Source organism: Paroedura picta, chromosome 17 (genome assembly GCF_049243985.1).
Source record: "Paroedura picta isolate Pp20150507F chromosome 17, Ppicta_v3.0, whole genome shotgun sequence".
NCBI classification, from domain to species: Eukaryota; Metazoa; Chordata; class Lepidosauria; order Squamata; family Gekkonidae; genus Paroedura; species Paroedura picta.
This window is the reverse complement of record NC_135385.1, coordinates 20,240,506-20,266,515: the sequence shown is the minus strand read 5'-3', so window position 1 is coordinate 20,266,515 and position 26,010 is coordinate 20,240,506. Positions and strand designations below refer to the sequence as shown.

The following is a 26,010-nucleotide window of genomic DNA, read 5'->3' as shown; positions in this document are numbered from 1 at the left end:
ACTCCTCCCCTTCTCTTGGCAGACAATATGTAGCTGACTCCTCCCCTTCTCTTGGCAGACATTTTGTAGCTGACTCCTCCCCTTCTATTGGCTGAAATTCTGGAACTATCTCCTCCCCTTCTATTGGCAGCCATTTTGGAGCTGACTCCTCCCCTTCCCATGGCAGCCATTTTGTAGATGACTCATGGCAGCCATTTTATAGATGACTCCTCCTCTTCTGTTGGCAGCCATTTTGTAGCAGAGTCCTCCCCTTTTATTGGTAGCCATTTTGTAGCAGACTCCTCCACTTCTAATGGCAGCCATTTTGTAGCTGACTCCTCCCCTTCTCATGGCAGCCATTTTGTAGATGACTTATGGCAGCAATTTTGTAGCTGACTTCTCCCCTTTTATTGGCAGCCATTTTATACCAGTCTCCTCTACTTCTAATGGCAGCCATTTTGTAGCTGACTCCTCCCCTTCTCATGGCAGCCATTTTGTAGCTGACTCCTCCCCTTCTCATGGCAGCCATTTTGTAGCTGACTATTGGCTGACATTTTGTAGCTGACTCCTCCCCTTCTATTGGCTGACATTTTGTAGCTGACTCCTCCCCTTCTATTGGCTGACATTTTGGAGCTGACTCATCCCCTTCTATTGGCAGCCATTTTGTAGCTGACTGCTCCCCTTCCCATGGCAGCCATTTTGTAGAAGACTCATGGCATCCATTTTGTAGCTGACTCCTCCCCTTCTGTTGGCAGCCATTTTGTAGCAGACTCCTCCTCTTCTCAAGGCAGCCATTTTGTAGCTAACCCCTCCTCTCATGGAAGCCATTTTGTAGCTGACTCCCCCCCTTCTATTGGCTGACATTTTGGAGCTGACTCCTCCCCTTCTGTTGGCAGACATTTTGTCGTTGACTCCTCCCCTTCTATTGGCTGACATTTTGTAGCTGACTTCTCCCCTTCTATTGGCAGCCATTTTGTAGCTGACTCCTCCCCTTCTATTGGCTGACATTTTGGAGCTGACTCCTCCCCTTCTATTTTCAACCATTTTGTAGCTGACTCCTCCCCTTCCCATGGCAGCCATTTTGTAGATGACTTATGGCAGCCATTTTGTAGCTGAATTCTCCCCTTTTATTGGCAGCCATTTTATAGCCGACTCCTCCCCTTCTAATGGCAGCCATTTTGTAGCTGACTCCTCCCCTTCTCATGGCAGCCATTTTGTAGATGACTTATGGCAGCCATTTTGTAGCTGAATTCTCCCCTTTTATTGGCAGCCATTTTATAGCCGACTCCTCCCCTTCTAATGGCAGCCATTTTGTAGCTGACTCCTCCCCTTCTCATGGCAGCCATTTTGTAGCTGACTCCTCCCCTTCTCATGGCAGCCATTTTGTAGATGACTATTGGCTGACATTTTGTAGCTGACTCCTCCCCTTCTCTTGGCAGACAATATGTAGCTGACTCCTCCCCTTTTCTTGGCAGACATATTGTACCTGATTCCTCCCCTTCTATTGGCTGACATTTTGGAGCTGACTCCTCCCCTTCTATTGGCAGCCATTTTGTAGCTGACTCCTCCCCTTCTATTGGCTGACATTCTGGAACTATCTCCTCCCCTTCTATTGGCAACCATTTTGTAGCTGACTCCTCCCCTTCCCATGGCAGCCATTTTGTAGATGACTCATGGCAGCCATTTTGTAGATGACTCCTCTTCTGTTGGCAGCCATTTTGTAGCTGACTCCTCCCCTTTATTGGCACCCATTTTATAGCAGACCCCTCCCCTTCTAATGGCAGCCATTTTGTAGCTGATTACTCCCCTTCTATTGGCTGACATTTTGGAGCTGACTCCTCCCCTTCTATTGGCAGACAATATGTAGCTGACTCCTCCCCTTCTATTGGCTGACATTTTGTAGCTGACTCCTCCCCTTCTCTTGGCAGAAATTTTGTAGCTGACTCCTCCCCTTCTATTGGCTAACATTTTGTAGCTGACTCCTCCCCTTCTATTGGCTGACATTTAGGAGATGACTCCTCCCCTTCTATTGGAAGCCATTTTGTAGCTGACTCCTCCCCTTCCCATGGCAGCCATTTTGTAGATGACTAATGGCAGCCATTTTGTAGATGACTCCAGCTCTTCTGTTGGCAGCCATTTTGTAGCAGACTCCTCCCCTTCTAATGGCAGCCATTTTGTAGCTGACTCCTCCCCTTCCATTGGCAGACATTTTGTAGGTGACTCCTCCCCTTCTATTGGAAGACATTTTGTATCTGACTCCTCCCTACACATGGCAGCCATTTTGGGGCTGAGTCCTCTTCCCATGGCAGCCATTTTGTAGATGATTCATGGCAGCCATTTTGTAGATGACTCCTCCTCTTCTGTTGGCAGCCATTTTGTTGCAGACTCCTCCCCTTCTAATGGTAGCCATTTTGTACCAGAGTCCTCCTGTGTTCATGGCAGCCATTTTGTATTTGAATCCTCCTCTTCTCATGTCAGCCATTTTGTAGCTGACTCCACCTTCCCATGGCAGCCATTTTGTAGAAGACTCATGGCATCCATTTTGTAGCTGCCTCCTCCCCTTCTGTTGGCAGCCATTTTGTAGCAGACTCCTCCCCTTCTAATGGCAGCCATTTTGTACCAGAGTCCTCCTGTGTTCATGGCAGCCATTTTGTATTTGAATCCTCCTCTTCTCATGTCAGCCATTTTGTAGCTGACTCCTTCCCTTCTATAGGCAGCCATTTTGTAGCTGACTCCTCCCCTTCCATTGGCAGCCATTTTGTAGCTAACTCCTCCCCTTCTCATGGCAGCCATTTTGTAGATGACTTATGGCAGCCATTATGTAGCTGACTCCTCCCCTTCTATTGGCAGACATTTTTAGATGACTCTTCCCCTACTCATGGCAGCCATTTTGGGGCTGAGTCCTCTTCCCATGGCAGCCATTTTGTAGATGATTCATGTTAGCCATTTTGTAGATGACTCCTCCTCTTCTGTTGGCTGACATTTTGTAGCTGATTACTCCCCTTCTATTGGCTGACAAATTGGAGCTGACTCCTCCCCTTCTCTTGTCAGACAATATGTAGCTGACTCCTCCCCTTCTATTGGCTGACATTTCGGAGCTGACTCCACCCCTTCTCTTGGCAGACATTTTGTAGCTGACTCCTCCCCTTCTATTGGCTGACATTTGTAGATGACTTATGGCAGCCATTTTGTAGCTGACTATTGGCTGACATTTTGTAGCTGACTCCTCCCCTTCTATTGGCTGACATTTTGGAGCTGACTCCTCCCCTTCTCTTGGCAGACAATATGTAGCTGACTCCTCCCCTTCTCTTGGCAGACATTTTGTAGCTGACTCCTCCCCTTCTATTGGCTGAAATTCTGGAACTATCTCCTCCCCTTCTATTGGCAGCCATTTTGGAGCTGACTCCTCCCCTTCCCATGGCAGCCATTTTGTAGATGACTCATGGCAGCCATTTTATAGATGACTCCTCCTCTTCTGTTGGCAGCCATTTTGTAGCAGAGTCCTCCCCTTTTATTGGTAGCCATTTTGTAGCAGACTCCTCCACTTCTAATGGCAGCCATTTTGTAGCTGACTCCTCCCCTTCTCATGGCAGCCATTTTGTAGATGACTTATGGCAGCAATTTTGTAGCTGACTTCTCCCCTTTTATTGGCAGCCATTTTATACCAGTCTCCTCTACTTCTAATGGCAGCCATTTTGTAGCTGACTCCTCCCCTTCTCATGGCAGCCATTTTGTAGCTGACTCCTCCCCTTCTCATGGCAGCCATTTTGTAGCTGACTATTGGCTGACATTTTGTAGCTGACTCCTCCCCTTCTATTGGCTGACATTTTGTAGCTGACTCCTCCCCTTCTATTGGCTGACATTTTGGAGCTGACTCATCCCCTTCTATTGGCAGCCATTTTGTAGCTGACTGCTCCCCTTCCCATGGCAGCCATTTTGTAGAAGACTCATGGCATCCATTTTGTAGCTGACTCCTCCCCTTCTGTTGGCAGCCATTTTGTAGCAGACTCCTCCTCTTCTCAAGGCAGCCATTTTGTAGCTAACCCCTCCTCTCATGGAAGCCATTTTGTAGCTGACTCCCCCCCTTCTATTGGCTGACATTTTGGAGCTGACTCCTCCCCTTCTGTTGGCAGACAATATGTAGCTGACTCCTCCCCTTCTATTGGCTGACATTTTGGAGCTGACTCCTCCTCTTCTCATGGCAGACATTTTGTCGTTGACTCCTCCCCTTCTATTGGCTGACATTTTGTAGCTGACTTCTCCCCTTCTATTGGCAGCCATTTTGTAGCTGACTCCTCCCCTTCTATTGGCTGACATTTTGGAGCTGACTCCTCCCCTTCTATTTTCAACCATTTTGTAGCTGACTCCTCCCCTTCCCATGGCAGCCATTTTGTAGATGACTCATGGCAGCCATTTTGTAGATGACTCCTCCTCTTCTGTTGGCAGCCATTTTGTAGCTGACTCCTCCCCTTTTATTGGCAGCCATTTTATAGCAGACTCCTCCCCTTCTAATGGCAGCCATTTTGTAGCTGATTCCTCCCCTTCTATGGGCTGACATTTTGGAGCAGACTCCTCCCCTTCTAATGGCAGACAATATGTAGCTGACTACTCCCCTTCTATTGGCTGACATTTTGTAGCTGACTCCTCCCCTTCTCTTGGCAGACATTTTGTAGCTGACTCCTCCCCTTCCCATGGCAACCATTTTGTAGATGACTCATGGCAGCCATTTTGTAGATGACTCCTCCTCTTCTGTTGGCAGCCATTTTGTAGCAGAGTCCTCCCCTTTTATCGGTAGCCATTTTGTAGCAGACTCCTCCTCTTCTCAAGGCAGCCATTTTGTAGCTAACTCCTCCTCTCATGGAAGCCATTTTGTAGCTGACTCCTCACCTTCTATTGGCTGACATTTTGGAGCTGACTCCTCCCCTTCTGTTGGCAGACAATATGTAGCTGACTCCTCCCCTTTTATTGGTAGCCATTTTGTAGCAGACTCCTCCCCTTCTAATGGCTGACATTTTGTAGATGACACCTCCTCTTCTGTTGGCAGCCATTTTGTAGCAGAGTCCTCCCCTTTTATTGGTAGCCATTTTGTAGCAGACTCCTCCCCTTCTAATGGCAGTCATTTTGTAGCTGACTCCTCCCCTTCCATTGGCAGACATTTTGTAGCTGACTCCTCCCCTTCTCATGGCAGCCATTTTGTAGATGACTTATGGCATCCATTTTGTAGCTGACTTCTCCCCTTTTATTGGCAGCCATTTTATAGCAGACTCCTCCCCTTCTAATTGCAGCCATTTTGTAGCTGACTCCTCCCCTTCTCATGGCAGCCATTTTGTAGCTGACTCCTCCCCTTCTCATGGCAGCCATTTTGTAGCTGACTATTGGCTGACATTTTGTAGCTGACTCCTCCCCTTCTATTGGCTGACATTTTGTAGCTTACTCCTCCCCTTCTATTTGCTGACATTTTGGAGCTGACTCCTCCCCTTCTATTGGCAGCCATTTTGTAGCTGACTGCTCCCCTTCCCATGGCAGCCATTTTGTAGAAGACCCATGGCATCCATTTTGTAGCTGACTCCTCCCCTTCTGTTGGCAGCCATTTTGTAGCAGACTCCTCCTCTTCTCAAGGCAGCCATTTTATAGCTAACTCCTCCTCTCATGGAAGCCATTTTGTAGCTGACTCCTCCCCTTCTATTGGCTGACATTTTGGAGCTGACTCCTCCCCTTCTGTTGGCAGACAATATGTAGCTGACTCCTCCCCTTCTATTGGCTGACATTTTGGAGCTGACTCCTCCCCTTCTCATGGCAGACATTTTGTAGTTGACTCCTCCCCTTCTATTGGCTGACATTTTGTAGCTGACTTCTCCCATTCTATTGGCAGCCATTTTGTAGCTGACTCCTCCCCTTCTATTGGCTGACATTTTAGAGCTGACTCCTCCCCTTCTATTGGCAACCATTTTGTAGCTGACTCCTCCCCTTCCCATGGCAGCCATTTTGTAGATGACTCATGGCAGCCATTTTGTAGATGACTCCTCCTCTTCTGTTGGCAGCCATTTTGTAGCTGACTCCTCCCCTTTTATTGGCAGCCATTTTATAGCAGACTCCTCCCCTTCTAATGGCAGCCATTTTGTAGCTGATTCCTCCCCTTCTATTGGCTGACATTTTGGAGCTGACTCCTCCCCTTCTATTGGCAGACAATATGTAGCTGACTCCTCCCCTTCTATTGGCTGACATTTTGTAGCTGACTCCTCCCCTTCTCTTGGCGGACATTTTGTAGCTGACTCCTCCCCTTCTATTGGCTAACATTTTGTAGCTGACTCCTCCCCTTCTATTGGCTGACATTTAGGAGCTGACTCCTCCCCTTCTATTGGAAGCCATTTTGTAGCTACTCCTCCCCTTCCCATGGCAGCCATTTTGTAGATGACTAATGGCAGCCATTTTGTAGAAGACTCCAGCTCTTCTGTTGGCAGCCATTTTGTAGCAGACTCCTCCCCTTCTAATGGCAGCCATTTTGTAGCTGACTCCTCCCCTTCCATTGGCAGACATTTTGTAGCTGACTCCTCCCCTTCTGTTGGCAGCCATTTTGTAGCAGACTCCTCCCCTTCTAATGGCAGCCATTTTGTACCAGAGTCCTCCTGTGTTCATGGCAGCCATTTTGTATTTGAATCCTCCTCTTCTCATGTCAGCCATTTTGTAGCTGACTCTTTCCCTTATATAGGCAGCCATTTTGTAGCTGACTCCTCCCTTTCCATTGGCACCCATTTTGTAGCTAACTCCTCCCCTTCTCATGGCAGCCATTTTGTAGATGACTTATGGCATCCATTTTGTAGCTGACTCCTCCCCTTCTATTGGCAGACATTTTAGATGACTCCTCCCGTTCTCAAGGCATCCATTTTGAAGCTGACTCCTCCCCTTCCCATGGCAGCCATTTTGTAGCTGACTTATGGCAGCCATTTTGTAGATGACTTATGGCAGCCATTTTGTAGCTGATTCCTCCCCTTGTCGAGGCATCCATTTTGAAGCTGACTCCTCCCCTTCTCATGGCAGCCATTTTGGGGCTGAGTCCTCTTCCCATGGCAGCCATTTTGTAGATGATTCATGGCAGCCATTTTGTAGATGACTTATGGCAGCCATTTTGTAGCTGATTCCTCCCCTTGTCGAGGCATCCATTTTGAAGCTGACTCCTCCCCTTCTCATGGTAGCCATTTTGTAGCAGACTCCTCTTTTCATGGCAGCCATTTTGTAGATGACTCCTCCCATTCTCAAGGCATCCATTTTGAAGTTGACTCCTCCCCTTCCCATGGCAGCCATTTTGTAGCTGACTCCTCCCCTTCTATTGGCTGACATTTTGTAGCAGACTCCTCCCCTTCTAATGGCAGCCATTTTGTAGCTGACTCCTCCCCTTCCATTGGCAGCCATTTTGTAGCTGACTATTGGCTGACATTTTGTAGCTGACTACTCCCCTTCTATTGGCTGACAAATTGGAGCTGACTCCTCCCCTTCTCTTGGCAGACAATATGTAGCTGACTCCTCCCCTTCTATTGGCTGACATTTTGGAGCTGACTCCACCCCTTCTCTTGGCAGACATTTTGTAGCTGACTCCTCCCCTTTTATTGGTAGCCATTTTGTAGCAGACTCCTCCACTTCTAATGGCAGCCATTTTGTAGCTGACTCCTCCCCTTCTCATGGCAGCCATTTTGTAGCTGACTCCTCCCCTTCTTATGGCAGCCATTTTGTAGCTGACTCCTCCCCTTCTATTGGCTGACATTTTGGAGCTGACTCCTCCCCTTCTATTGGCAGCCATTTTGTAGCTGACTGCTCCCCTTTTATTGGCAGCCATTTTATAGCAGACTCCTCCCCTTCTCATGGCAGCCATTTTGTAGCTGACTCCTCCCCTTCTCATGGCAGCCATTTTGTAGCTGACTCCTCCCCTTCTCCTGGCAGCCATTTTGTAGCTGACTCCTCCCCTTCTATTGGCTGACATTTTGGAGCTGACTCCTCCCCTTCTATTGGCAGCCATTTTGTAGCTGACTGCTCCCCTTCCATGGCAGCCATTTTGTAGAAGACTCATGGCATCCATTTTGTAGCTGACTCCTCCCCTTCTGTTGGCAGCCATTTTGGAGCTGACTCCTCCCCTTCTGTTGGCAGCCATTTTGTAGCAGACTCCTCTTCTCAAGGCAGCCATTTTGTAGCTGACTCCTCCCCTTCTGTTGGCAGCCATTTTGGAGCTGACTCCTCCCCTTCTGTTGGCAGCCATTTTGTAGCAGACTCCCCTTCCCATGGCAGCCATTTTGTAGAAGACTCATGGCATCCATTTTGTAGCTGACTCCTCCACTTCTATTGGCTGACATTTAGGAGCTGACTCCTCCCATTCTGTTGGCAGACAATATGTAGCTGACTCCTCCCCTTCTATTGGCTGACATTTTGGAGCTGACTCCTCCCCTTCTCATGGCAGACATTTTGTCGTTGACTCCTCCCCTTCTATTGGCTGACATTTTGTAGCTGACTTCTCCCCTTCCCATGGCAGCCATTTTGTAGCTGACTCCTCCCCTTCTATTGGCAGCCATTTTGTAGCTGACTCCTCCCCTTTTATGGGCAGCCATTTTATAGCAGACTCCTCCCCTTCTAATGGCAGCCATTTTGTAGCTGATTCCTCCCCTTCTATTGGCTGACATTTTGGAGCTGACTCCTCCCCGTCTCTTGGCAGACAATATGTAGCTGACTCCTCCCCTTCTATTGGCTGACATTTTGTAGCTGACTCCTCCCCTTCTCTTGGCAGACATTTTGTAGCTGACTCCTCCCCTTCTATTGGCTAACATTTTGTAGCTGACTCCTCCCCTTCTATTGGCTGACATTTTGGAGCTGACTCCTCCCCTTCTATTGGAAGCCATTTTGTAGCTGACTCCTCCCCTTCCCATGGCAGCCATTTTGTAGATGTCTAATGGCAGCCATTTTGTAGATGACTCCAGCTCTTCTGTTGGCAGCCATTTTGTAGCAGACTCCTCCCCTTCTAATGGCAGCCATTTTGTAGCTGACTCCTCCCCTTCCATTGGCAGACATTTTGTAGCTGACTCCTCCCCTTCGATTGGAAGACATTTTGTATCTGACTCCTCCCTACTCATGGCAGCCATTTTGCGGCTGAGTCCTCTTCCCATGGCAGCCATTTTGTAGATGATTCATGGCAGCCATTTTGTAGCTGACTCCTCCCCTTCTATTGGCTGACATTTTGGAGCTGACTCCTCCCCTTCTATTTTCAACCATTTTGTAGCTGACTCCTCCCCTTCCCATGGCAGCCATTTTGTAGATGACTTATGGCAGCCATTTTGTAGCTGAATTCTCCCCTTTTATTGGCAGCCATTTTATAGCCGACTCCTCCCCTTCTAATGGCAGCCATTTTGTAGCTGACTCCTCCCCTTCTCATGGCAGCCATTTTGTAGATGACTTATGGCAGCCATTTTGTAGCTGAATTCTCCCCTTTTATTGGCAGCCATTTTATAGCCGACTCCTCCCCTTCTAATGGCAGCCATTTTGTAGCTGACTCCTCCCCTTCTCATGGCAGCCATTTTGTAGCTGACTCCTCCCCTTCTCATGGCAGCCATTTTGTAGATGACTATTGGCTGACATTTTGTAGCTGACTCCTCCCCTTCTCTTGGCAGACAATATGTAGCTGACTCCTCCCCTTTTCTTGGCAGACATATTGTACCTGATTCCTCCCCTTCTATTGGCTGACATTTTGGAGCTGACTCCTCCCCTTCTATTGGCAGCCATTTTGTAGCTGACTCCTCCCCTTCTATTGGCTGACATTCTGGAACTATCTCCTCCCCTTCTATTGGCAACCATTTTGTAGCTGACTCCTCCCCTTCCCATGGCAGCCATTTTGTAGATGACTCATGGCAGCCATTTTGTAGATGACTCCTCTTCTGTTGGCAGCCATTTTGTAGCTGACTCCTCCCCTTTATTGGCACCCATTTTATAGCAGACCCCTCCCCTTCTAATGGCAGCCATTTTGTAGCTGATTACTCCCCTTCTATTGGCTGACATTTTGGAGCTGACTCCTCCCCTTCTATTGGCAGACAATATGTAGCTGACTCCTCCCCTTCTATTGGCTGACATTTTGTAGCTGACTCCTCCCCTTCTCTTGGCAGAAATTTTGTAGCTGACTCCTCCCCTTCTATTGGCTAACATTTTGTAGCTGACTCCTCCCCTTCTATTGGCTGACATTTAGGAGATGACTCCTCCCCTTCTATTGGAAGCCATTTTGTAGCTGACTCCTCCCCTTCCCATGGCAGCCATTTTGTAGATGACTAATGGCAGCCATTTTGTAGATGACTCCAGCTCTTCTGTTGGCAGCCATTTTGTAGCAGACTCCTCCCCTTCTAATGGCAGCCATTTTGTAGCTGACTCCTCCCCTTCCATTGGCAGACATTTTGTAGGTGACTCCTCCCCTTCTATTGGAAGACATTTTGTATCTGACTCCTCCCTACACATGGCAGCCATTTTGGGGCTGAGTCCTCTTCCCATGGCAGCCATTTTGTAGATGATTCATGGCAGCCATTTTGTAGATGACTCCTCCTCTTCTGTTGGCAGCCATTTTGTTGCAGACTCCTCCCCTTCTAATGGTAGCCATTTTGTACCAGAGTCCTCCTGTGTTCATGGCAGCCATTTTGTATTTGAATCCTCCTCTTCTCATGTCAGCCATTTTGTAGCTGACTCCACCTTCCCATGGCAGCCATTTTGTAGAAGACTCATGGCATCCATTTTGTAGCTGCCTCCTCCCCTTCTGTTGGCAGCCATTTTGTAGCAGACTCCTCCCCTTCTAATGGCAGCCATTTTGTACCAGAGTCCTCCTGTGTTCATGGCAGCCATTTTGTATTTGAATCCTCCTCTTCTCATGTCAGCCATTTTGTAGCTGACTCCTTCCCTTCTATAGGCAGCCATTTTGTAGCTGACTCCTCCCCTTCCATTGGCAGCCATTTTGTAGCTAACTCCTCCCCTTCTCATGGCAGCCATTTTGTAGATGACTTATGGCAGCCATTATGTAGCTGACTCCTCCCCTTCTATTGGCAGACATTTTTAGATGACTCTTCCCCTACTCATGGCAGCCATTTTGGGGCTGAGTCCTCTTCCCATGGCAGCCATTTTGTAGATGATTCATGTTAGCCATTTTGTAGATGACTCCTCCTCTTCTGTTGGCTGACATTTTGTAGCTGATTACTCCCCTTCTATTGGCTGACAAATTGGAGCTGACTCCTCCCCTTCTCTTGTCAGACAATATGTAGCTGACTCCTCCCCTTCTATTGGCTGACATTTCGGAGCTGACTCCACCCCTTCTCTTGGCAGACATTTTGTAGCTGACTCCTCCCCTTCTATTGGCTGACATTTGTAGATGACTTATGGCAGCCATTTTGTAGCTGACTATTGGCTGACATTTTGTAGCTGACTCCTCCCCTTCTATTGGCTGACATTTTGGAGCTGACTCCTCCCCTTCTCTTGGCAGACAATATGTAGCTGACTCCTCCCCTTCTCTTGGCAGACATTTTGTAGCTGACTCCTCCCCTTCTATTGGCTGAAATTCTGGAACTATCTCCTCCCCTTCTATTGGCAGCCATTTTGGAGCTGACTCCTCCCCTTCCCATGGCAGCCATTTTGTAGATGACTCATGGCAGCCATTTTATAGATGACTCCTCCTCTTCTGTTGGCAGCCATTTTGTAGCAGAGTCCTCCCCTTTTATTGGTAGCCATTTTGTAGCAGACTCCTCCACTTCTAATGGCAGCCATTTTGTAGCTGACTCCTCCCCTTCTCATGGCAGCCATTTTGTAGATGACTTATGGCAGCAATTTTGTAGCTGACTTCTCCCCTTTTATTGGCAGCCATTTTATACCAGTCTCCTCTACTTCTAATGGCAGCCATTTTGTAGCTGACTCCTCCCCTTCTCATGGCAGCCATTTTGTAGCTGACTCCTCCCCTTCTCATGGCAGCCATTTTGTAGCTGACTATTGGCTGACATTTTGTAGCTGACTCCTCCCCTTCTATTGGCTGACATTTTGTAGCTGACTCCTCCCCTTCTATTGGCTGACATTTTGGAGCTGACTCATCCCCTTCTATTGGCAGCCATTTTGTAGCTGACTGCTCCCCTTCCCATGGCAGCCATTTTGTAGAAGACTCATGGCATCCATTTTGTAGCTGACTCCTCCCCTTCTGTTGGCAGCCATTTTGTAGCAGACTCCTCCTCTTCTCAAGGCAGCCATTTTGTAGCTAACCCCTCCTCTCATGGAAGCCATTTTGTAGCTGACTCCCCCCCTTCTATTGGCTGACATTTTGGAGCTGACTCCTCCCCTTCTGTTGGCAGACAATATGTAGCTGACTCCTCCCCTTCTATTGGCTGACATTTTGGAGCTGACTCCTCCTCTTCTCATGGCAGACATTTTGTCGTTGACTCCTCCCCTTCTATTGGCTGACATTTTGTAGCTGACTTCTCCCCTTCTATTGGCAGCCATTTTGTAGCTGACTCCTCCCCTTCTATTGGCTGACATTTTGGAGCTGACTCCTCCCCTTCTATTTTCAACCATTTTGTAGCTGACTCCTCCCCTTCCCATGGCAGCCATTTTGTAGATGACTCATGGCAGCCATTTTGTAGATGACTCCTCCTCTTCTGTTGGCAGCCATTTTGTAGCTGACTCCTCCCCTTTTATTGGCAGCCATTTTATAGCAGACTCCTCCCCTTCTAATGGCAGCCATTTTGTAGCTGATTCCTCCCCTTCTATGGGCTGACATTTTGGAGCAGACTCCTCCCCTTCTAATGGCAGACAATATGTAGCTGACTACTCCCCTTCTATTGGCTGACATTTTGTAGCTGACTCCTCCCCTTCTCTTGGCAGACATTTTGTAGCTGACTCCTCCCCTTCCCATGGCAACCATTTTGTAGATGACTCATGGCAGCCATTTTGTAGATGACTCCTCCTCTTCTGTTGGCAGCCATTTTGTAGCAGAGTCCTCCCCTTTTATCGGTAGCCATTTTGTAGCAGACTCCTCCTCTTCTCAAGGCAGCCATTTTGTAGCTAACTCCTCCTCTCATGGAAGCCATTTTGTAGCTGACTCCTCACCTTCTATTGGCTGACATTTTGGAGCTGACTCCTCCCCTTCTGTTGGCAGACAATATGTAGCTGACTCCTCCCCTTTTATTGGTAGCCATTTTGTAGCAGACTCCTCCCCTTCTAATGGCTGACATTTTGTAGATGACACCTCCTCTTCTGTTGGCAGCCATTTTGTAGCAGAGTCCTCCCCTTTTATTGGTAGCCATTTTGTAGCAGACTCCTCCCCTTCTAATGGCAGTCATTTTGTAGCTGACTCCTCCCCTTCCATTGGCAGACATTTTGTAGCTGACTCCTCCCCTTCTCATGGCAGCCATTTTGTAGATGACTTATGGCATCCATTTTGTAGCTGACTTCTCCCCTTTTATTGGCAGCCATTTTATAGCAGACTCCTCCCCTTCTAATTGCAGCCATTTTGTAGCTGACTCCTCCCCTTCTCATGGCAGCCATTTTGTAGCTGACTCCTCCCCTTCTCATGGCAGCCATTTTGTAGCTGACTATTGGCTGACATTTTGTAGCTGACTCCTCCCCTTCTATTGGCTGACATTTTGTAGCTTACTCCTCCCCTTCTATTTGCTGACATTTTGGAGCTGACTCCTCCCCTTCTATTGGCAGCCATTTTGTAGCTGACTGCTCCCCTTCCCATGGCAGCCATTTTGTAGAAGACCCATGGCATCCATTTTGTAGCTGACTCCTCCCCTTCTGTTGGCAGCCATTTTGTAGCAGACTCCTCCTCTTCTCAAGGCAGCCATTTTATAGCTAACTCCTCCTCTCATGGAAGCCATTTTGTAGCTGACTCCTCCCCTTCTATTGGCTGACATTTTGGAGCTGACTCCTCCCCTTCTGTTGGCAGACAATATGTAGCTGACTCCTCCCCTTCTATTGGCTGACATTTTGGAGCTGACTCCTCCCCTTCTCATGGCAGACATTTTGTAGTTGACTCCTCCCCTTCTATTGGCTGACATTTTGTAGCTGACTTCTCCCATTCTATTGGCAGCCATTTTGTAGCTGACTCCTCCCCTTCTATTGGCTGACATTTTAGAGCTGACTCCTCCCCTTCTATTGGCAACCATTTTGTAGCTGACTCCTCCCCTTCCCATGGCAGCCATTTTGTAGATGACTCATGGCAGCCATTTTGTAGATGACTCCTCCTCTTCTGTTGGCAGCCATTTTGTAGCTGACTCCTCCCCTTTTATTGGCAGCCATTTTATAGCAGACTCCTCCCCTTCTAATGGCAGCCATTTTGTAGCTGATTCCTCCCCTTCTATTGGCTGACATTTTGGAGCTGACTCCTCCCCTTCTATTGGCAGACAATATGTAGCTGACTCCTCCCCTTCTATTGGCTGACATTTTGTAGCTGACTCCTCCCCTTCTCTTGGCGGACATTTTGTAGCTGACTCCTCCCCTTCTATTGGCTAACATTTTGTAGCTGACTCCTCCCCTTCTATTGGCTGACATTTAGGAGCTGACTCCTCCCCTTCTATTGGAAGCCATTTTGTAGCTACTCCTCCCCTTCCCATGGCAGCCATTTTGTAGATGACTAATGGCAGCCATTTTGTAGAAGACTCCAGCTCTTCTGTTGGCAGCCATTTTGTAGCAGACTCCTCCCCTTCTAATGGCAGCCATTTTGTAGCTGACTCCTCCCCTTCCATTGGCAGACATTTTGTAGCTGACTCCTCCCCTTCTGTTGGCAGCCATTTTGTAGCAGACTCCTCCCCTTCTAATGGCAGCCATTTTGTACCAGAGTCCTCCTGTGTTCATGGCAGCCATTTTGTATTTGAATCCTCCTCTTCTCATGTCAGCCATTTTGTAGCTGACTCTTTCCCTTATATAGGCAGCCATTTTGTAGCTGACTCCTCCCTTTCCATTGGCACCCATTTTGTAGCTAACTCCTCCCCTTCTCATGGCAGCCATTTTGTAGATGACTTATGGCATCCATTTTGTAGCTGACTCCTCCCCTTCTATTGGCAGACATTTTAGATGACTCCTCCCCTTCTCAAGGCATCCATTTTGAAGCTGACTCCTCCCCTTCCCATGGCAGCCATTTTGTAGCTGACTTATGGCAGCCATTTTGTAGATGACTTATGGCAGCCATTTTGTAGCTGATTCCTCCCCTTGTCGAGGCATCCATTTTGAAGCTGACTCCTCCCCTTCTCATGGCAGCCATTTTGGGGCTGAGTCCTCTTCCCATGGCAGCCATTTTGTAGATGATTCATGGCAGCCATTTTGTAGATGACTTATGGCAGCCATTTTGTAGCTGATTCCTCCCCTTGTCGAGGCATCCATTTTGAAGCTGACTCCTCCCCTTCTCATGGTAGCCATTTTGTAGCAGACTCCTCTTTTCATGGCAGCCATTTTGTAGATGACTCCTCCCATTCTCAAGGCATCCATTTTGAAGTTGACTCCTCCCCTTCCCATGGCAGCCATTTTGTAGCTGACTCCTCCCCTTCTATTGGCTGACATTTTGTAGCAGACTCCTCCCCTTCTAATGGCAGCCATTTTGTAGCTGACTCCTCCCCTTCCATTGGCAGCCATTTTGTAGCTGACTATTGGCTGACATTTTGTAGCTGACTACTCCCCTTCTATTGGCTGACAAATTGGAGCTGACTCCTCCCCTTCTCTTGGCAGACAATATGTAGCTGACTCCTCCCCTTCTATTGGCTGACATTTTGGAGCTGACTCCACCCCTTCTCTTGGCAGACATTTTGTAGCTGACTCCTCCCCTTTTATTGGTAGCCATTTTGTAGCAGACTCCTCCACTTCTAATGGCAGCCATTTTGTAGCTGACTCCTCCCCTTCTCATGGCAGCCATTTTGTAGCTGACTCCTCCCCTTCTTATGGCAGCCATTTTGTAGCTGACTCCTCCCCTTCTATTGGCTGACATTTTGGAGCTGACTCCTCCCCTTCTATTGGCAGCCATTTTGTAGCTGACTGCTCCCCTTTTATTGGCAGCCATTTTATAGCAGACTCCTCCCCTTCTCATGGCAGCCATTTTGTAGCTGACTCCTCCCCTTCTCATGGCAGCCATTTTGTAGCTGACTCCTCCCCTTCTCCTGGCAGCCATTTTGTAGCTGACTCCTCCCCTTCTATTGGCTGACATTTTGGAGCTGACTCCTCCCCTTCTATTGGCAGCCATTTTGTAGCTGACTGCTCCCCTTCCATGGCAGCCATTTTGTAGAAGACTCATGGCATCCATTTTGTAGCTGACTCCTCCCCTTCTGTTGGCAGCCATTTTGGAGCTGACTCCTCCCCTTCTGTTGGCAGCCATTTTGTAGCAGACTCCTCTTCTCAAGGCAGCCATTTTGTAGCTGACTCCTCCCCTTCTGTTGGCAGCCATTTTGGAGCTGACTCCTCCCCTTCTGTTGGCAGCCATTTTGTAGCAGACTCCCCTTCCCATGGCAGCCATTTTGTAGAAGACTCATGGCATCCATTTTGTAGCTGACTCCTCCACTTCTATTGGCTGACATTTAGGAGCTGACTCCTCCCATTCTGTTGGCAGACAATATGTAGCTGACTCCTCCCCTTCTATTGGCTGACATTTTGGAGCTGACTCCTCCCCTTCTCATGGCAGACATTTTGTCGTTGACTCCTCCCCTTCTATTGGCTGACATTTTGTAGCTGACTTCTCCCCTTCCCATGGCAGCCATTTTGTAGCTGACTCCTCCCCTTCTATTGGCAGCCATTTTGTAGCTGACTCCTCCCCTTTTATGGGCAGCCATTTTATAGCAGACTCCTCCCCTTCTAATGGCAGCCATTTTGTAGCTGATTCCTCCCCTTCTATTGGCTGACATTTTGGAGCTGACTCCTCCCCGTCTCTTGGCAGACAATATGTAGCTGACTCCTCCCCTTCTATTGGCTGACATTTTGTAGCTGACTCCTCCCCTTCTCTTGGCAGACATTTTGTAGCTGACTCCTCCCCTTCTATTGGCTAACATTTTGTAGCTGACTCCTCCCCTTCTATTGGCTGACATTTTGGAGCTGACTCCTCCCCTTCTATTGGAAGCCATTTTGTAGCTGACTCCTCCCCTTCCCATGGCAGCCATTTTGTAGATGTCTAATGGCAGCCATTTTGTAGATGACTCCAGCTCTTCTGTTGGCAGCCATTTTGTAGCAGACTCCTCCCCTTCTAATGGCAGCCATTTTGTAGCTGACTCCTCCCCTTCCATTGGCAGACATTTTGTAGCTGACTCCTCCCCTTCGATTGGAAGACATTTTGTATCTGACTCCTCCCTACTCATGGCAGCCATTTTGCGGCTGAGTCCTCTTCCCATGGCAGCCATTTTGTAGATGATTCATGGCAGCCATTTTGTAGATGACTCCTCCTCTTCTGTTGGCTGACATTTTGGAGCTGACCCCTCCCCTTCTATTGGAAGCCATTTTGGAGCTGACTCCTCCCCTTCCCATGGCAGCCAATTTGTAGATGACTAATGGCAGCCATTTTGTAGATGACTCCAGCCCTTCTGTTGGCAGCCATTTTGTTGCAGACTCCTCCCCTTCTAATGGTAGCCATTTTGTACCAGAGTCCTCCTGTGTCCATGGCAGCCATTTTGTATTTGAATCCTCCTCTTCTCATGTCAGCCATTTTGTAGCTGACTCCCCCCTTCCCATGGCAGCCATTTTGTAGATGACTTATGGCAGCCATTTTGTAGCTGACTCCTCCCCTTCTATTGGCAGACATTTTTAGATGACTCCTCCCCTTCTCAAGGCATCCATTTTGAAGCTGACCCCTTCTCTTGGCAGCCATTTTGTAGCTGACTCCTCTCCTTCTATTGGAAGACATTTTGTATCTGACTCCTCCCCTACTCATGGCAGCCATTTTGGGGCTAAGTCCTCTTCCCATGGCAGCCATTTTGTAGATGATTCATGGAAGCCATTTTGTAGATGACTCCTCCTCTTCTGTTGGCAGCCATTTTGTTGCAGACTCCTCCCCTTTTATTGGTAGCCATTTTGTAGCAGACTCCTCCCCTTCTAATGGTAGCCATTTTGTACCAGAGTCCTCCTGTGTTCATGGCAGCCATTTTGTATTTGAATCCTCCTCTTCTCATGTCAGCCATTTTGTAGCTGACTCCTCCCCTTCCCATGGCAGCCATTTTGTAGAAGACTCATGGCATCCATTTTGTAGCTGACTCCTCCCCTTCTGTTGGCAGCCATTTTGTAGCAGACTCCTCCCCTTCTAATGGCAGCCATTTTGTAGCTGACTCCTCCCCTTCTATTGGCTGACATTTTGGAGCTGACTCCTCCCCTTCTAATGGCAGCCATTTTGTACCAGAGTCCTCCTGTGTTCATAGCAGCCATTTTGTATTTGAGTCCTCCTCTTCTCATGTCAGCCATTTTGTAGCTGACTCCTTCCCTTCTAGAGGCAGCCATTTTGTAGCTGACTCCTCCCCTTTCATTGGCAGCCATTTTATAGCTGACTCCTCCCCTTCTCATGGCAGCCATTTTGTAGATGACTTATGGCAGCCATTTTGTAGCTGACTCCTCCCCTTCTATTGGCAGACATTTTTAGATGACTCCTCCCCTTCTCAAGGCATCCATTTTGAAGCTGACTCCTCCCCTTCTCATGGTAGCCATTTTGAAGTTGACTCCTCCCCTTCCCATGGCAGCCATTTTGTAGCTGACTCCTCCCCTTCTATTGGCTGACATTTTGTAGCAGACTCCTCCTTTTCTCAAGGCAGCCATTTTGTAGCTAACTCCTCCCCTTCTATTGGCAACCATTTTGTAGCTGACTCCTCCCCTACTCATGGCAGCCATTTTGTAGCTGACTCCTACCCTTCTTATGGCAGCCATTTCGTAGATGACTTATGGCAGCCATTTTGTAGCTGACTCCACCCCTTTTATTGGCAGCCATTTTGTAGCTGACTCCTACCCTTCTCTTGGCAGACAATATGTAGCTGACTCCTTCCACTGGCAGACATTTTGTAGCTGACTCCTCCCCTTCTCATGGCAGCCATTTTGTAGATGACTTAGGGCAGCCATTTTGTAGATGACTCCTCCCCTTTTATTGGTGGCCATTTTGTAGCTTACTCCTCCCCTTCTCATGGCGCCATTTTGTAGCTGACTATTGGCTGACATTTTGTTGCTTACTCCTCCCCTTCTATTGGCTGACATTTTGGAGCTGACTCCTCCCCTTCTCTTGGCAGACATTTTGTAGCTGACTCCTCCCCTTCTATTGGCTGACATTTTGGAGCTGACTCCTCTCCTTCTATTGGCAGCCATTTTGTAGCTGACTCCTCCCCTTCTATTGGCTGACATTTTGTAGCTGACTCCTCCCCTTCTATTGGCTGATATTTTGAGGCTGACTCCTCCCCTTCTATTGGCAGCCATTTTGTAGAAGACTTATGGCAGCCATTTTGTAGCTGACTATTGGCTGACATTTTGTAGCTGACTCCTCCCCTTCTATTGGCTGACATTTTGGAGCTGACTCCTCCCCTTCTATGGGCAGCCATTTTGTAGCTGACTCCTCCCCTTCTATTGGCTGAAATTCTGGAGCTATCTCCTCCCCTTCTATTGGCAGCCATTTTGGAGCTGACTCCTCCCCTTCCCATGGCAGCCATTTTGTAGATGACTCATGGCAGCCATTTTATAGATGACTCCTCCTCTTCTGTTGGCAGCCATTTTGTAACAGAGTCCTCCCCTTTTATTGGTAGCCATTTTGTAGCAGACTCCTCCCCTTCTAATGGCAGCCATTTTGTAGCTGACTCCTCCCCTTCCATTGGCAGCCATTTTGTAGCTAACGCCTCCCCTTCTCATGGCAGCCATTTTGTAGATGACTTATGGCAGCCATTTTGTAGCTAACTCCTCCCCTTCTATTGGCAACCATTTTGTAGCTGACTCCTCCCCTTCTATTGGAAGACATTTTGTATCTGATTCCTCCCCTACTCATGGCAGCCATTTTGGGGCTGAGTCCTCTTCCCATGGCAGCCATTTTGTAGCTGACTCCTCCCCTTCTATTGGCTGACATTTTGGAGCTGACTCCTCTCCTTCTATTGGCAGCCATTTTGTAGCTGACTCCTCCCCTTCTATTGGCTGACATTTTGTAGCTGACTCCTCCCCTTCTATTGGCTGATATTTTGAGGCTGACTCCTCCCCTTCTATTGGCTGACATTTTGGAGCTGACTCCTCTCCTTCTATTGGCAGCCATTTTGTAGCTGACTCCTCCCCTTCTATTGGCTGACATTTTGGAGCTGACTCCTCCCCTTCTATTGGCTGATATTTTGAGGCTGACTCCTCCCCTTCTATTGGCAGCCATTTTGTAGATGACTTATGGCAGCCATTTTGTAGCTGACTATTGGCTGACATTTTGTAGCTGACTCCTCCCCTTCTATTGTCTGACATTTTGGAGCTGACTCCTCCCCTTCTATTGGCAGCCATTTTGTAGCTGACTCCTCCCCTTCTATTGGCTGAAATTCTGGAGCTATCTCCTCCCCTTCTATTGGCAGCCATTTTGGAGCTGACTCCTCCCCTTCCCATGGCAGCCATTTTGTAGATGACTCATGGCAGCCATTTTGTAGATGACTCCTCCTCTTCTGTTGGCAGCCATTTTGTAACAGAGTCCTCCCCTTTTATTGGTAGCCATTTTGTAGCAGACTCCTCCCCTTCTAATGGCAGCCATTTTGTAGCTGACTCCTCCCCTTCCATTGGCAGCCATTTTGTAGCTGACTCCTCCCCTTCTCATGGCAGCCATTTTGTAGATGACTTATGGCAGCCATTTTGTAGCTAACTCCTCCCCTTCTATTGGCAACCATTTTGTAGCTGACTCCTCCCCTTCTATTGGAAGACATTTTGTATCTGATTCCTCCCCTACTCATGGCAGCCATTTTGGGGCTGAGTCCTCTTCCCATGGCAGCCATTTTGTAGATGATTCATGGCAGCCATTTTGTAGATGACTCCTCCTCTTCTGTTGGCAGCCATTTTGTTGCAGACTCCTCCCCTTTTTTGGTAGCCATTTTGTAGCTGACTCCTCCCCTTCCATTGGCAGACCTTTTGTAGCTGACTCCTCCCCTTCTCATGGCAGCCATTTTGTAGATGACTTATGGCAGCCATTTTGTAGATGACTCCTCCCCTTTTATTGGCGGCCATTTTGTAGCTTACTCCTCCCCTTCTCATGGCAGCCATTTTGTAGCTGACTATTGGCTGACATTTTGTTGCTGACTCCTCCCCTTCTATTGGCTGACATTTTGGAGCTGACTCCTCCCCTTCTCTTGGCAGACAATATGTAGCTGACTCCTCCCCTTCTATTGGCTGACATTTTGGAGCTGACTCCTCCCCTTCTCTTGGCAGACATTTTGTAGCTGACTCCTCCCCTTCTATTGGCTGACATTTTGGAGCTGACTCCTCCCCTTCTATTGGCAGCCATTTTGTAGCTGACTCCTCCCCTTCTATTGGCTGACATTTTGGAGCTGACTCCTCCCCTTCTATTGGCAGCCATTTTGTAGATGACTTATGGCAGCCATTTTGTAGCTGACTATTGGCTGACATTTTGTAGCTGACTCCTCCCCTTCTATTGGCTGACATTTTGGAGCTGACTCCTCCCCTTTTCTTGGCAAACAATATGTAGCTGACTCCTCCCCTTCTCTTGGCAGACATTTTGTAGCTGACTCCTCCCCTTCTATTGGCTGACATTTTGGAGCTGACTCCTCCCCTTCTATTGGCAGCCATTTTGTAGCTGACTCTTCCCCTTCTATTGGCTGACATTTTGGAGCTATCTCCTCCCCTTCTATTGGCAGCCATTTTGGAGCTGACTCCTCCCCTTCCCATGGCAGCCATTTTGTAGATGACTCATGGCAGCCATTTTGTAGATGACTCCTCCTCTTCTGTTGGCAGCCATTTTGTAGCAGACTCCTCCCCTTCTAATGGCAGCCATTTTGTAGCTGACTCCTCCCCTTCTCATTGCAGCCATTTTGTAGCTGACTATTGGCTGACATTTTGGAGCTGACTCCTCCCCTTCTATTGGCTGACATTTTGGAGCTGACTCCTCCCCTTCTATTGGCAGCCTGTCATGGCTGTCATGAGAAGAGGAGGAGTCAGCTAGAAAATGGCTGCCATGAGAATGGAAAGAGTCAACGAGAAAATGGCTGCCATGAGAAGAGGATTAGTCCGCTTCAAAATGGCTGCCTAGGGAAGGGGAGGCATCAGCTTCAGAATGGCTGCCTAGGGAAGGGGAGGAGTTAGCTACATAATAGATGCCTAGGGATGGGGGGGTGTCAGCTACAAAATGGGTACCACGAGAAGGGGAGGAGTCAGCTGTGGGAGGATTTCCTCCCAGCCTGTCCTCCACATATTTATTTTTATTTATATTTTTAGTTCTAGCCCGTCCCTCCCTATCGATAGTCCCGATCGCCCACACTCACCGTCTTCTCCAATTTCCGCCGTTCGTGTTCGGAAGCAACCACGTCTTCTGGCTGGGGCCATGAAACACAAAAGGCAGGGGGAGATCACATGAATTGGCCTTCCATTGAGTCCTGGCAACCCAACCAGCATCCCATCTCTGTCTTCCAGCCCCCCGAGCCCTACCTTGACTTTGCGGGCCGAGAGGCGGTGGACGAGAGCGCGCACCCTTTCCAGTTCGTCTGTGGCCTCTGCGGCTTGGCCCCGGGCCTGGGGACTGTCCTTCTGCCGGCGAAGGGGTGAACTCCGGGCGTTGGCCAAGTTGAGTAGCTCCAGGCTCAGCTCTTCATTCTTGGTGACCTGAGAATTGCAGCATGAGCCAGCAAATGTTTTTACGAAGGTCTGGATGTGTTCCCACCACCACCACCAACCCTCCTCACTTCAGACAGAGCATTACAGCCACCATGAGGGCAGGAGAGCTCCCACAGACCCCTGGGGGGCCGCAGATGCCTGGCCTAGACTGTGTTTTGCAACACAGAGATCTGGCCATTGACCCTGAGGTCCAAAAACCCGCTGCGCTTTTCTTCTCCTCTGCTTGCTGGAAAGCCCAGAGCTCCCCACGCCAGCTCTGAGAAGCCAGAGGTACAGAAGGTGGTGTACCCTTTACCCCCCCCTTCATACTTCCTGTCCATGCTCCCTGCTCAGCGCCAAATAATTCCCCTTCAGAGCCAGGTATTCGTCCGCCAGCTCCTTCCGATTTGCCTCGGAGGCCCGCAGCTGTTCCCGCAAGGCGTCTCGCTCCCTGCTGGCCTTCTCATCGTGGAGCTCGACTTCCAGGATGCGAGTCTCCAAGGCCAAGATCTGAGAAGGCAGAAATGCAGTTTGGTGTGTTTAGCTTCTAAAAATCGTTTGGTCCAAAAATGGAAGGGCTACATGAAAGGATAAAAGCAAGCTATAACACACTGCCTAGCTGTCCTTTCTAGGTCTACGCCAGGGGTGGGCAAATGGTGACTCTCCGGAGGTCCATGGGCTACAATTCCCATGAGCCTGGCAGGGGCTCGTGGGAATTGTAGTCCATGGACCTCTGGAGAGCCGCTGTTTGCCCACCCCTGATATCTGTCAACCCTGCATTGCAGAGTTCCCTGGGAAGAGAATACGGCTGCTTATAAGGGGAAACACACAGACTTGTCCAGTGTCTACAAGTGGGGCATTGCAAGGTCAAAATTACAACATCACACCTACCGTGTTCTTAAGTTCGAAACATTCTTCCTCGTAACACTCTCTCATTTTGTTGCTCTCGATCTGGAAATCCACCAGGTCCTTGGAAATCTACGAGGGAGAGGAAATGACGGTTCCCTTCTAATTTCGGATGCCAAATCCCAGCCGGCCGGTTCTGAAAATCCCCGAACACCAGAGGTCAAAAGACCAGCTTGTGCATCTGTTGTGTCCTTCCTCCCTTGCCCCCGGAAATATGCTCCCATGTGGGACGCTGGCTGAAGGGAATGCCTGGTTTTATTGGCAGGGTTGAACGTGGGAGATTACAAACTGTAAGCAAACGTTTTGGAAAGGATCGCTCCACTGTTGTTGAGGACAGCCGAATATTAGAAGACATTCCCACAGGACCGGACGGCCCATGAGTGAAACTTCAGCAGTTTTGTAGCATCTCTTGTACTTTGAACTCTGGGATGCTTTTGTCACACTTGTAGGTCTGTTCTGTTATGAGAAGGCTGATGTCTTAACGGGTTATATATATGCACGTTTCTCTCTGCCAAAGTCGCCCTGATCTCCCAACGGAAAGGAATTCATTTACTTTTCTACAAATGAAATAAATAGTTTTTATCTCTGGGTATTTAGCATCCCACCCCGCAGCCAGAGAGCTTGTTCCTAGAACGGACGTCAGCCGAAAGGGTAAAAACCCTTGAAAATGTTACATTCTGATTTTAAACAATAAAACATGGAGCTGCAGGACAGGCATCATCTAGCAGGGAAAAAATATAAATACTACAGCGGAGAGTAACGTATCAGGCCAGCAATTGAAGCTACCGGAAGCGTCGAGGAAACCAAAAGATCTTTCTCAACGTTTTGTAGAACCGAGCAACGGTTTCGTGATTGCTGGTCGCCATTTAGTGCCTGGGTTAACCTTTGTGGCAGGCCTTTTCGGCTGGCACTGACAGCCAACAAGCCCCCAGGGAGAGAACTTTCTACCCTGGGGGGCCACCCCCAACAAGGCCCTGCTGGTTGCTGTCACCCTCCTGCCCTTCGAAAAAGGGAGAACCCCGGCTGATTGCTTGGACACGGAGGGCAGGCATGAACATATGGTAGATCAGGGATGGCCACGCTGTGGCTCTCCAGAGATCCATGGACTACAATTCCCATGAGCCCCTGGCAGGGGCTCATGGGAATTGTAGTCCATGGAGCTCTGGAGAGCCACAGCGTGGCCACCCTCATCTCCCACCCGACCTGCTTGCCTCCTGTTACCTTCAGCTTCTCTTCTTCGCTCCGGACCAGCCTCGACGACAGTGCTGTCTTCGAGCCGGCGAGCTGCCCCGTCTTCTCCTGCAGCTCTCCGAGCCTGGCATACAGTCTCTCGTTGCGGTCTTGCAGCTGAACCTGGCCGGGGGGAAACAGCCAAAGGGTTGCCAACTTCCAGGCAGGGCCTGGAGACATCCTGCTATTGCGCGCCATTCCCCAGATGGCAGAGAGCCGTTCCCCTGGAGAAAAGGGCTGCTGGGGTTTATGTGTGTTGCCTCTACGGCATTGAACCCTGCTTGTCAGTCCCCTGCCTTAAAGAAATTGTGAGTGGCAAAGCTGGGATTTAAAGCTGCCGGCTCTTGATTGGGAAAGACCTGGAGATTTTGGGGAGTGGAGCCAGGAGAGGGCAGGATTTGGGGTGCAAAGGGGTAGAATGCTACTGTAGAGTAGAATGCTGTAGAGCCCCATCCCCTCCTCCAAAGCAGCCCTTTTCTCCAAGGGAAGCGATCTCTTGCCACCTGGAGACAGGTTGTAAAACTGGAGGATCCCCAGGTCTGGCCTGGAGGTTGGCATCCCTAAGTCCGCCCTCTAAACCGGCCCTTTTCTCCAGGGGAACCGACCCCTGTCATCTGGCGCTCACACCATAACACACCCGGCATTTCCCCCTACGTGGTCAAGGCAGCTTGGAAGGTGGTTATCTGAACTGGAGAAATTCAACTCTTTTTAGCTCTTGGTCCCCGGAACTGCTGCTATATGGTTGCCAACTCCTGGGGATTTGAGGAGGGGGAAATTCCTGGGGAGGAGATGGTTCCGCAAGGGAAAAAACCTTCAGCAGGACATAGAATAAACCCTCCAAAGCAGCTGATTTCTCCGGGGAATTCAACCCTCTTGCCTGGAAACCAGTGGTCCTTCGGGGAGATTTGCCGGGACAGTTTCCAGGAAAGGAACTTTTCCAAGGGGAGACTTACATTCTCATTGGTGAGACGCTGGACTTGTTCTCGGAAGGTGCTGACAGTGTCGGTGCCGGAGGCCTTTCTGGAGTCCATGAGCCCAGAGCGGGAAGGGTTTGTCCGATGCCCGGACAGCTGGGCGGAAAAGCAAGCAGCAATCCGAAGGGCTGTATCTCTCCCAGGCTGCTTTTCCGGGCAT

At 49.0% G+C, this 26,010-nt stretch overlaps 1 protein-coding gene across 2 annotated transcripts in view; it reads right to left on the bottom strand.

The window, feature by feature from the left end:
* Positions 1-26,010, bottom strand: part of CCDC78 (coiled-coil domain containing 78) — a 42,074-nt gene extending 16,064 nt beyond the window's left edge. Inside the window, exons 1-6 of one of the 2 annotated variants that reach the window (XM_077316376.1) lie at positions 25,830-26,010; positions 24,868-24,999; positions 23,632-23,718; positions 23,071-23,250; positions 22,576-22,749; positions 22,413-22,463 (exon numbers count right to left, since the gene is read on the bottom strand). In XM_077316376.1, coding sequence (XP_077172491.1) covers positions 22,413-22,463; positions 22,576-22,749; positions 23,071-23,250; positions 23,632-23,718; positions 24,868-24,999; positions 25,830-25,907 — 702 coding nt within the window. In that variant the 5' untranslated portion in view covers positions 25,908-26,010. Of the gene's footprint in view, positions 1-22,412; positions 22,464-22,575; positions 22,750-23,070; positions 23,251-23,631; positions 23,783-24,867; positions 25,000-25,829 lie in introns of those variants that run through there. The other variant, XM_077316378.1, reaches the window with a different exon arrangement.